Consider the following 13,001-nt stretch of genomic DNA (forward strand, 5'->3'; position numbering starts at 1 on the left):
ACCCGACACATCTCATTAAGTCTTCGGAATCTCCTTATACATCAGGCTGTTCCGGAGGAAATCGGCGCAAGCGCTGACTCATTGAGACATCACTTCATAAAAGGCTCTGACATCACGTACACCACATGAGTCAATGGGCATAAATGGACAGTTGGACACAGGCAAACAGATGGTCAAAATGGGTCCTATGACAACAGGTATAATGGGGTTCGCATTAAAGGGGGAACCGGCACTGTCTGCAACACAGTCGGAGGCACAGACAGATACAGAGATCTCCATAATGGGCATAAAGGGACACAGACAAACAGATACAGAGATCTCCGTATGGGCATAAAATGGATGCAGACAGACAGATACAGATATCTCCATATATGAGTATAAATGGACACAGGCAAACAGATGGTCAATACGGGTCCTACAGATAACTCCATATATGGGCATAAATGGACACAGGCAAACAGATGGTCAAAACGGGTCCTACAGAGATCTCCATATATGGGCATAAAATAGACGTAGACAGACAGATATCTCCATATATGGGCATAAATGGACACACGCAAACAGATGGTCAAAATGGATCCTATGACAACAGGTATAATGGGGTTTGCATTAAAGGGCGGGCATTCATTCCCTATTTACATTGTTCCCGAGTTGGCCAGGGCGCCGACTAGACGCTCGGCCGTCCATCTCCATATATGGGCATAAAATGGACGTGGACACACAGATATCTCCATATATGGGCATAAATGGACACACGCAAACAGATGATCAAAACAGATCCTATGACAACAGGTATAATGGGGTTTGCATTAAAGGGCGGGGCATTCATTCCCTATTTACATTGTTCCCGAGTTGGCCAGGGCGCCGACTAGACGCTCGGCCGCCCTTTGGGCGGCCGAGCTTCTAGTTATTATTATTATTAGACACTTTGAATACCACAATATTCGCAGATTCGCTCATAATTATATAATTGTATATATATATTTTTTTCTTATCTAGCAATTTTGTTTACATATCATACAAATGTTACTGAACTCCTTATTGAAACAGTGTTGGCTAAACATCATTGTGCTGCTATTACGTTATGGATGTTTGAATTTAAATTTGTCAAGCAATATCTTCTCAGACAATTTTTTACTAGACTTTTCAAGATATTTAGCGTGTTGAATGACCTGTTTCATGCAAATGTCTCTCTGCGAGTACATTTTCATACAGTGCTGACATGAAAGGAATCCAAAGTGGCTTCCTCAAAAAATAAAAAATTCACATCCTTTGGAAAATGGTGCACAGTACTGTCAAGTCAGTGGGCTAAGCATGCCAGATCCTTATCTGTATGGTCCTTTAAAATAGATCCAGATCCAGTAGTCATCTGGTATCTTTTATGTCACTGTAGTCACCATGTGGCGTTTCTGTCTCCAGATCCTGAAGCTCTGTCCCAAGAAGAAAAGCTCAGCCTCCTACACCTTCTGCAAAGCCATGGGGCTGCTCGGCATGCAGTTCCACCTCTTCAGCAACGAATGTAAGTTGGTGCTGTGCACAACACTACAGCAGCAATGTGTTGTCGTCAGGGACGTGCTGGCCATTGGGAAAAGCGGGACAACTCCCGAACGGCTAGTTCATTCCCGGCCGGTGCGGGCCCGGCCGGTCCCGGTTTTTCGCAAAGCAAAGCCCTGCTTCATCATACAAGGCCGTTGCACAAAAGTAGTGAAAACAGCAGATCTACAAGCACACAACGCCGTAGATCGGCTGTTTTCACTAGTTTAAATAATTTTTTAAATGATAAATACAAAACAAACGGTTTTGGACATACAAGGTTTCCACCCGACAACGACGAAAATAACTCATGTAATTGGCCCACTGGCTTGTCACTTGTCATGATCTGAAATGGCAAATCTTTGAGTAGCAGCAGCGCTATAGAGAGAGATCTCTCTCTATGGCGCGCAATGAGGGCCTCTACAACTCTTTTTCCCGGGCTGAATCAGGGGCCCAGCACGTCCCTGGTTGTCGTGTTCATTCTCTGTGGAGCTCAACCAAAGCGTCAGTTTTGCTGCTGAGCCAACAGGATTTTCCCCTCTTCATTGACAGAGCGATGCATGGTATTTTGGAGTCCTCTGCAGCATCTTGCTGTCAACAGGGTTTGCAGTAGTTTGTGTAGTGCTGACAATTTCCTGATAGAGCATTCACTTTACCTTTTTTTAACTGCTGTCTGCTGCCAGGCAACAAACACCTCCAGCTAAAGAGTTGCAAGTGTTCCTAAGCAACAGAATCTTTGCATTACAGAGTAGGACACACTGTAAACAGTGGTAGAAGTTTTTCTTTTCTTTTTTTTTTCATCAAGTACTGAACTTAAGTACACTTTTGCTCCAGTACATCTGTAATGAAGGATACAGTGCTGGTTTGAGGGTGAATAGTATAGTATAGTCTTGTACTTTATTTGTCATTGTAATTATTTGACCGCGTTAGTTAGATTATTATTACAACATACCGTATATTAACTACTTTGGCTATTAAAAAATAGCACATCGCGAGTTTAACAATTCAAGTACTTTTACTTTTTTCTCTCTCTTAGAATAAAAGGTTGTGATGAAAGCAGTGCACTGTATTGTGTCATGATGATGTGTCCCACCAGACTACGCCCATGGCATCACCATGCTGAGCCCGTTCACGTCCGAGAAGAAACAGCTGGTCAGTTTCTGCTCCCCCAGCGGAGAGGAGCTGAGGAAGTTCGCTGAGGAGCTCCGGGAATCGATCGCCGAGGTCAACGAGATGGAGCAGATACACATCCAGTGTAAGCAAGGACACGTCAATCCATCAAACAACATACAGTACATGTCAATACTAACATACCTAACTAACCTAACTAACAAACATGTTGAGAAATTCGGACCTAATCTGACCAAAAAGCGACGCGTTGTGAGCACACAACCAAGTGTAAAATCAGTCATTACAATGCCATCAAGGCCTGCCAAAATACATTTTAGTTGACTAAATCAACTGTAGATTTAGTCGCCTAAAAAAACGTATGATATTTAGTCAACTAAAATTAGACTAAAACTAAAACTTTTCAGGTGACTAAATTATGACTAAAACTAAGTGACATTCTATTCAACAGACTATGACTAATCAAAATTTGCTGTCAAAAATAACACTGCATAGTGTTAGCGGTCCAGGCACCTAGGCTGCTAATGCTAATCCCGACGCGACGACCTTTGCTGCATGTCACTCCCCGTCTCTCTCTCTCTCTCCCCATTTCCTGTCAGACTACTGTTCACTATCAATAAAGACAGAAAAAGACCCCCAAAATATCTTAAAATGAAAACAAATACATTGACGGACACAAATGATTGGTTGGTGATGCTTTCTTTGGGGTCCCGCAGGGGAGATGGACAGGCAGCAAGGTATCCAGCCACACGGTGTGCACACCAATGGCAGCCAAGTGGAGACACACACGGGTCACGGCTCTCCTCTAGGTACTGCCATTTTGGGTTTTCTTTGCACACGGCACAACACAAATATGCTAATGCAGACATGGGAAGCACACAGGACATCTGTCCTCCCAACTCAAGATGGACTGGAAAGTAGGCCAGCCACATGGGAACAGGTGAATAAGGATGAAACGCAATGAAAACAAAAGTACCATGCAACAAAAATACATTTTTTGTAGAAATTACTGTAATTCATTGTAATTTACAGCACTGGTTCTCAAAGTGGGCTCCATGAGGTTATTCAAGGTATTTTATTAGAAAATAGCTGATATAAAAGCTAAGAAAAAGCTTGTAGATGTGCTGTTTTCGAAGAAATGCTGACAAATGTTGACAAAACATTGACAGAGCTCTCATGGTAGAAGAATATTTTCAAATGGTGGTCTGTTGCCAAATACATGTTAATATTGGGCTCCTTGGATGAAAATGAGAACCACTGCTTAACAGCATGTTTTTGCAACAAAAGAGCCTTCTTTGTGTTGTTGTTTTTCGGGGCGTATTCTCTTCCATTTAATGCAAGAACTTTGCCTTCCGCTTGTTAGTGACTTACCCGTGCAGCTGTCTCTCTCCCCCACAGGGCAACAGGATGTGTACGATAAAACGGGCAACAACAATACAGTGGAGGTGAGTGTCACGTGCCCCTTCCTCTAATCAGGTAAGTGTTTGTGTGTTTCGGTGGTGAATGGTGGTAGTGTTTCATCTGCGCGAGCGAGTGGTCAGTCAGAGAATGTGCTTTTGTTTCCGAGAGGAGAGTGTTTTAAGTGCTTTGTGCTTGGCTTCATGGGAGTGGTGCCCGGGGCACGTCCACGCTGTGCAGCCGAGAACCTACTGACCCCGCCTGCTGAGTGGAGTCTGCTTTAACCACTGGAACCTCGCCATCACTATTCTGGGGGGGTGGAACAATAGACGAAGCTCACAACGCATCACATTCTACACCAAGTTTCGTATCTTCGGAGAAGAGATTTTGGGCCCACTCTTACCCCTTTTGCCTAAACCTTTTGGACACGTTGTGAGCTTGTAAGCTCGGCTATTTGAGCAGTTTTTCAAAATAATAAAAAAAATGCCAAAAAGGTTTAGGCATAAAGGGTAAGGCAAGATAGGCTACTGCCCTTGGTGTAGATCTGAAAAAGAGCACACCTAGTATAGTGCAATTCCGCTTTACTAAGTATAGAGGGTCTCAAGTGGTTAACTAGTTCTCCATACAGCCTCTCTCTCTCTCTCTCTCTCTCTCTCTATCTCTCTCTCTCTCTCTCTGCCTTATGAGAGGATCAGTAGGGGCTCCATCACTGGCCGGGAAACATTCCTTATTTCATCAGCTGCCGCTGCACACCAGCCTAACAGTATAAGCCTTTACAAACCCACCATAAGCCCAGCTGCTCTTACATATACATCTACAAAGCCAGATTTAAGCCTGATGGCTGTGAGTGAGTGTGTGTGTGTGTGTGTGTGCGTGCGTGCGTGTTAGAGCCCAACTAATATTGTTTATTGCTTTGGATGATATATCAGCCATTCGTTTGACTATTTGTGTCCTGGTTTTTAATCACTTTCAACCCAGCGTGCTTACGAGTTCTCAAATAAGATGTTTAATCATAGTCTTTCAAACTGATTAGAACAACAACAACAATATTGGTCAGACCATCGGTGATCTGTGGTCAGCATCCAACCCAAGAATCTGCCATCAGTCGGGCTCTAGTGTGTGTGTGTGTGTGTGTGTGTGTGTGTGTGTGTGTGTGTGTGTGTGTGTGTGTGTGTGAGTGACCATCATTGAGTGTTCGTTGTTGTGTGTGCGCCTATTACACCAGTTCGGTAATCATTCTTTTAGCTAAGGATTAGTAACAATATCACTTCTTCCCTGCCTCCTAAATCTGTATCTCTCCTCTGGTTTTGAGTCCTTTGCGTTTGGCTTCCCTGGCTCCTGTCTCACACAGTCCTTTAGAGGTAGAGAGACACCAAGCCCTCGGTGTCACTTCTCTCCTTTTTTCTCCCTTATGGCCCCTCTCTCTTGGCTTCTTATCCCTATAAACACACGCACGCACGCACGCACGCACGCACTCTATCTCCCTCGATCCGTCCCCACTTTCTCTGACCAATTGCACAGCCCCCTCCCCCCGCCTCACCTTCCCCCCCCCCCCCCCCCCCCCCTGGGCTGGTGGTGTATCGTGCGCGTGTGCGTGTGTTTGTGTGTGTTTGGGTTATTTTTTTTAAATATTCTGTTGCATGCGCTCGCTCTGCATGCCCCGCATGCCCGCATGCCCCATGTTGCGTAACTCACCAAAGAGGGCTGCGTAGAGGCTGCGTTCAGGCTGGTAACTCCTCGTGCGTTCTCTGACTGTTCCTAAACTAGGTGTCAATTCACAACAGGCTGCAGACCTATCAGCTGAGCCAGCCCAGCATTGAGTCCACCGCGCTGGCCCTGGCCGCTCCCCCCGCCCTCCTCAGCCCCGTCCAGGCGGGCGAGCAGCTCCGCCCCGAGACCCTCATCCAGTGCCAGCAGATCGTCAAGGTCATCGTGGTGGACCAGAGCGGCCGGGGCCGCATGGAGGCCTTCCTCAGCCAGAGCCCAGCCTCCCATCGGCTCATCCAGTCGGCCATGTCCACCCCGGTGCGCGCCGTCAGGGAGAGGGAGGGGGACGGCCCCCAGCCGCCGCTGCCGCCCCCGCCTCCGCCCTACAACCACCCGCATCAGTTCTGTCCCCCCGACTCGCCCCGGCTGCACCACACCTTGCCCTTCAGCCGCAGGCGCAACTCTAGCGGCTCACGCAGCATCGTCTGAGCCCAACACACACACACACACACACACACAAACAAACAACACTGATGATGTGCGCACGGCCACACGCACACTCACACACGCACACACACACAGTCACTCATTCGCAACATCTGGAACACACACAAAAAGATAAGCACACACACACACACACACACACACACACACACATGCACACCCACACACCAACACACGTGTGCACGCTCACACACACACACACACACACACACACACACACACACACACACACACACACACACACACACACACACGCACACACACAAAAGGCACTAGCTCACTCACTTTGACTGGTTAAAGATAAAAGAACAGTAAGATAAGAAGGGAATATCTGCGCCAGATAAAAGGACACAGGAAAGTGAACCAACAGGATTCTATTTATAACGGTATTTATTGTGATCCTGGGGGCGTTTCCGCTGGCATTTTTCAAAGACAATTTTTTCTAATCCTCTAAAATGTATGTCACTCAATATACAGTAGATAACGCAGGTTGTCCATCTGTTGTTCACACCATTTGATTTGTAAAGGACTCCTCGTTGTGAATTCCCTGACTTAATATGCATCACGAAGGCCCCGTGGCGCTATACCAGTGATTCTACCATCCTCGTCTTTGGAACCTAAAGGGATACAACTGATTCAAACCAGGAGTAGCAAGATCACGCAGGGATGGATCCTGAAGGTTCTATTTTGTTTGCTTGCAGGGAAATGTTATTTTAAAAGTTCCCATATCTTTCTTTTTTCTTTTTGTTTGAAGCGGCTTCATGTTCTTCTCAGTGATAACAACACTCAAAAATAATATTTTAAGCACAGTGGATCTCGCTCCTTCACATTTTTATTCCGTGCAGTTGTTTTGAGACCTGCCGGAATGCCAACAAAAGAAGATGACCGATGCTCCGAAGTCTTTATACTGTCATGTAAAATAAGTAGCATAGATGAGCAAAGGTGTAGCCGCTTCCTCGACCCACCAGACTTTCAGAGAAGACCATTATCCTGATGACAATCATGTTCCTTTTTATTTCATTGTCTATGTACGTAGGAATGATGTTCACGCCACTGAGGAAAATAAGGACAGAGCGTTCTTGTCAGCCTTGAGCTGATTCTGTGGCGCTTTTGGCTGTTTGAGGAGCTCAGGAAAAGATATATGCTGCTACACAGTGGCAAGAAATTAGTGAAATTTGTCACAGCACTGACAACATTGTGTTGCACTGTATGTTCAGCGTGACTTAATTGATGATGGTAATACCCGAGTGTTGTTTCATCCAGTCTCTAAACACTTCCCATGCCAATTACGTCCAGGAACGTGATAAGATATACGACGGCGCGAGGCCACGGCCCCCGTTATCACGTCCAGGGACGTGTTAGCTGGTTACCATGGTAAACATATCCCATGATGCAACTCGGCCGCCATCATCAGGAAGCGTGTAATCTCCATAGGCTCCTATTCATTGCTGCGGCAAAGAAACAGCTTTATCTCGGAATCTACTTCCAAAAAAACGCTTGGATCACCGAGAAACGCTTTTTTTCACGGCAACACTGGGCCGCGACGGTCGGCCGCGGTTAGAATTTGTAATTTCCGTGTGAAATTAAACACTGTTACAATGGGCTACATTGACATTGTGGATCATAATGTGTACGCTGAAATTCCAAAAAAAAAAAAAAAAAAAAAAAAGGAAAAGAAGCAGTCTTCACACGGCATGTTTTCGGCAGATGCTTGCCTCGTGATGCTTATTTGTTACTTTAGGCCAGTGGTTCTCAACCTTTTCAGTCCGCGACCCCCAAAATAATCATATTTTACCTGGGGACCCCCCCACACTGACGAGCACTAAGAGTTGAGGCGTTTTTTCACAATGTCTGCCTCTAATATATTTAATTTGTTATTTTAGTTGTATTAAAAACTCATTAAATTGTCACTTTAGAAATGTCCATATACCCTCTATACTCAAACTTTCTGTTGGTTTCTTTACTGTTGAGTGAGAAAACAATGTAGCACATTTAAGTTAATCATCTGGGTACCCCCCCCCCCCCCCCCAAAATAATTTGGGGGTCCCGACCCACAGGTTGAGAACCACTGCTTTAGGCCGGATGTGTGTCCAGTAAACTCTCCTTTAGAAAAGAAAAAGTAAAGAGAGATTTCAACAGGGTAAACCCTCAGCTCACCTCTCATAAATGATTATCCCTCTCCATCGAGCATTTTCTTCATGTCTCTCCAGAACATCCGTTCTCTCACGAGAATATCATAAAAGCAGCGATCGCGTACATTACTGAATGTTACATCATGAGAAAAGAAGTTTGTTATAGTGTTGATTCCAGCACAATCTCCCTTTCATCCACAGTGGTGTCTCAAGTCTGAGCTGGTTCTATTCAATCACCAGTCTTACAGTACTATCAGAGACACGCTGAATATATCATGTACCCTTTTTTTGCACCACAGAATACAATGGATATATTGTAAATAGATAATATAGATTTAATATGAAAGAAAAGAACAATAATAAGTGACTGGCGTACCATTGTGTGTATCTACGTATGTATTTGTACAGAGAAGAGATCTAGTTTAAAAGATAAAGAAAGGCATATAGTTATTATAGTTCTTGTTATTCGAATTAATATCTGTTGCTACGAGAGATGGGAAACGGGCAGCTTTTATATATATAGACTATAGTCCAGTTACCATGGCAACACACTCTGATATTATTATAGACCTCACATTATTATATCATTAAATTATCATGTCACATTGTTACAAGATTATTATTAATAAGATGGCTGTGCTGCCCGGCAAGCTGTGAAAAGGGCTACGCTGCAACAGTAACGACATGGATCACTAAAGAACTACACACACCCACATACACTCCCACAGGTATGCACACACACACACACACACACACACACTCACACACACACACACACGTACCATTTATGCCAGATTTATACTGTATTCTTCATATGACGGTGTTGCGTGGCAAAAAGCACGACGAGAGCTTGTAGATCGGTTGTGCGCTGCGCTGCTCGACACCGGCGTACAACAACAACAGTCAGGGACGTGCTGGGCCCCTGATTCAGCCCGGGAAAAAAGAGTTGGAGAGGCCCCTCATTGCACGCTATAGAGAGAGATCTCTCTCTATAGCGCTGCTGCTACTCAAAGATTTGCGACAAAGTGACAAGCCAGTGGGGCCAATTACATAAGTTATATTTCGTCGTTGTCGGGTGGAAACCTTGTACTGTATGTCCAAAACCGTTTGTTTTGTATTTATCATTTTAAAAATGATTTAAATTAGTGAAAACAGCCGATCTACAAGCACACAACGCCTCGGCTGTTTTCACTACTTTTGTGCGACGGCCTTGTATGATGAAGCAGGGCTTTGCGAAAAAATGTACAAATTTGAAACTTGGAGATACAAGGTTTCTGCCCGACAGTGACAATTGACTTTGTTGGCCACCCAGCCCCCAAAATAGAACTAAGGCCGACATTTTATTTTACATTTTTTCCTAATGGCCGGCCTGGCCCGGCCGGGAATGAACCGGCCGTTCGGGAGTTGTCCCGTTTTTCCCATTGGCCAGCACGTCCCTGACAACAGTACAAATCAGGCTTTTCATACGCCCACGCACGCACGTGTACTGTAGCTGCCAAAGCAAATGTTAAAAAAATAATTCCCTTGGAATTTTGCTTGATAGTTCAAGTCAGGAAAACCCCCCTTTGTTTACTACGGATCGTCTGGCCGTGGGAAGGCTGGACCTTGTACTCTACACAGCATGATTCTTTTCATTTACAGAACGATGGGAGGAGTTTTGATCCTAAGCTTCGTGTCGTTGTTGTCAGGGCATGTTGGGTTGATTGATGTCATTTTCTCCTCCTCTTCCTCTCTGCCCTACTGCACCTTCCCCCGCCCGCCCCCACCCCCTCCCACTCCTTACACTCTTCATGGTTGTCATGGAGATGTGCCACCCCTTGCAACCTCAGGCCGAAATTGTGCTTTGTCATAGGAGAGTATCGCACACCGGAAAGAGCTGATTTTCAAGGAGTCGATGCGGCACTTTTTTGTTGTCGACGAAAGTCGGTTGTTTTCGACGTGCGACGCTTTAGTACGACAAAGCATTATGTTAGGCTTCACTGTGGAGCACCCTCAGTACTCAGTGCACCCTACACACCATGTTTCTAATGGAGATTTATAATGAGCAACATGTTTACTAATAGAATCTTTCTAAAGTTTTCTGTTTGAAGAGAATGAGAGAATAAAGTAGTTTTTACTCTGTCCGGAAGTCTTGAGTTTGTTGGGACTGTATGTGCACAACATGGCTGTGTTTGTGTGCATACCTCTTGTCTGTGCCCGCGTGTGCGTGTGTGTGTGTGTGTGTGTGTGTGTGTGTGTGTGCGTGCGTGTGTGTGTGTGTGTGTGTGTCTGTGTGTCGTGTTGGCCTCCAAGCTGTATTTTTTCACCAGTGTCTGCAACCTTAGCACTGCTGCCCAGCCCTCTCTAATGAATGAATTTGCAGCAGGTGTGCTTGGACCATGGTGGAATGAAGGAGCCACTGGGAACGTACGTCTTCGGCAGCGTTTCACGGTGCTACAGGCCACCACTCTACGCCAGCCAGCTCACACACCTGCCCTGCATGCAGTCATTAGAGAGGGCAGAGTACTGAGACACTATTGACAAGAAGGCTTGCAGTATGTGTGTAGGGCTGGGTTTTATATTGAATAATGAAAAGTCATCTCTTTGACTTAGGCAGATATGTGATTTTGGAATGTAACAAGCATTCTGATAGGCTGAGGACATATACATTACGGCAGGGTGATAAGAGTTGAGATATCACAATTGGGCCAAAATATGACATTATGTTAGCCTCATATAAATTATGTTATGAGGCTAACGATATGTGAATATTGTGGTGAATCTGACACCTGAACAAACACTCTATAGCAATGATTACTATCAGAATAGTGCTTTAACCTTTTTCTGTCAATTACACACCCCATGAAGACTCTGCAAGTCTCTGCCGGTCATCAAATTAATGGCTTAGGAATGTGACAAAAACTAAAATCTCCATGAATTCAAGGCTTCATGGGGTGTGTAATTTATAGAAAATAAGCAATTTCTTGGGTGAACTACTCCTTTAATTGCGACCGTAAGTCACAGTTTACTGTCAGAACTGGCACAGCTTGTCTGTATCCGGGTAACGCCTGACACTGTGGTTCCCCTGACACATCACTGTGACATTACAGGTGACATCACAGTGATATCAGATACTCAGAGCATAGATCTCCATATATGGGCATAAACAGGTGACATCACAGTGATGTCAGATACTCAGAGCAGGGATCTCCATATATGGGCATAAACAGGTGACATCACAGTGATGTCAGATACTCAGAGCAGGGATCTCCATATATGGGCATAAACAGGTGACATCACAGTGATGTCAGATACTCAGAACAGGGATCTCCATATATGGGCATAAAAGGGATTCTGTTAGGGATCTCCATATATGGGCATAAAAGGGATTGTATCCCAGATGATGCCCTGTTAGGAGAACCACACTAACAGAATCCAAGACAGTTGGCGCGACCTCGCCCTTGCTGTTCGCCCTTAGGCGTCTTACTGGTGTCTGTATGTGTGATAATGTGCAAGACAAGTGCAGCATAACTGATTAATCTATTCTATTGTTATAACTTTAAGAACCACAACAGCAGTGTACAGTCTTGTTTCGTATAACAATGTCAACACAGATATATTTGCCAGAAATACATTCACAATAATACATTGGACAGGCTTTCACAGGCAAGACAGCCAAGGGCATTTAAAGGGTAATCTTTTTTTCATCCTGGGTCCAATTCTCCAAGCTGATGAGTTTCACATGCTTTGTCCAATGCCTTCATGTGCAGTGTAAACAAGTTTACATCTAAGCGCTGAACGTATCAAATTGACTATTAACTGGATGTTATGTGATGTGACTGTTTCTGTTGAAAGGACTTGTTTTAAATGCTTGTTTTCAAAGGTTTGTGTGTTGGCCCCACTGGATTGTATTTGACAGCTGCACAAAGCAGTGATTCAGATTCATGTGAAAATCAACATTGAAATAAGTTATTTTTTTAAATGACCACTGGGCACGCAACGATGAAAACTACTGTAGGTCAATAGGCCAGGTTGAAAAAAAAAATCATTCTTTAAACAATTAAGCCTCAAGGTCTTCAAGTGTGACCATGACAAAAAAACAAGAGTTACTTTTAATTTCTTCAAATCACTCTTGAGAAATACATAGAAGAAAGCCCTGACAAAACCTCACAAACAAGCAAAAGAAGCAACATTATTTTTGGCTGAATAAATTAGTTTACAAAAACATAGATAACAACACGATGACAAATAAAACGCAGTTGCGAGATAACCAGTGCAATATTACCAGTGCCGTACACTTTACTTATGTGATATCTCATTGTCTGTCTTCCCGTTCACTTTGAAATCCCACCCATAGTTTAGCAAAAGCTTTGCGCCCTCCCTCACTTTATTTTCCTCACATTAAATAACGTGGACTGGGGCGTTCGTCAGGGAGGACGGTTCTTCACTAGTAGGTTCCAGGGGGTTGCAGTTTGCAGTGTCCAAAGAACAGAGAGAGAGAGACTGGCCAGTTCAGTTCGTACTGCTGTGTTCACACCCACAGACTTCCTCTCTCTCTCCTCCGCTGGTTGAAGTGGAAGAGGTCGGTGGTGGGGGGGAGTGTTATCCCTGTCAGGGTCT

The 13,001-nt window shown here is 44.6% G+C and overlaps 1 protein-coding gene across 1 annotated transcript in view; it reads left to right on the forward strand.

Moving 5' to 3' along the window:
• The window catches only part of iqsec3b (IQ motif and Sec7 domain ArfGEF 3b), a gene marked incomplete at both ends in the record, with an annotated part of 51,898 nt that extends 45,643 nt beyond the window's left edge, over positions 1-6,255 (forward strand). The window contains 5 exons of the mRNA XM_080737288.1: positions 1,420-1,519; positions 2,630-2,788; positions 3,378-3,470; positions 4,060-4,106; positions 5,827-6,255. Coding sequence (XP_080593414.1) covers positions 1,420-1,519; positions 2,630-2,788; positions 3,378-3,470; positions 4,060-4,106; positions 5,827-6,255 — 828 coding nt within the window. The remainder of the gene's footprint in view (positions 1-1,419; positions 1,520-2,629; positions 2,789-3,377; positions 3,471-4,059; positions 4,107-5,826) is intronic.
• Positions 6,256-13,001: the final 6,746 nt, after the last annotated feature.

Source organism: Nannobrachium achirus (assembly GCF_963921795.1).
Source record: "Nannobrachium achirus genome assembly, chromosome: 11".
Taxonomy (NCBI): domain Eukaryota; kingdom Metazoa; phylum Chordata; class Actinopteri; order Myctophiformes; family Myctophidae; genus Nannobrachium; species Nannobrachium achirus.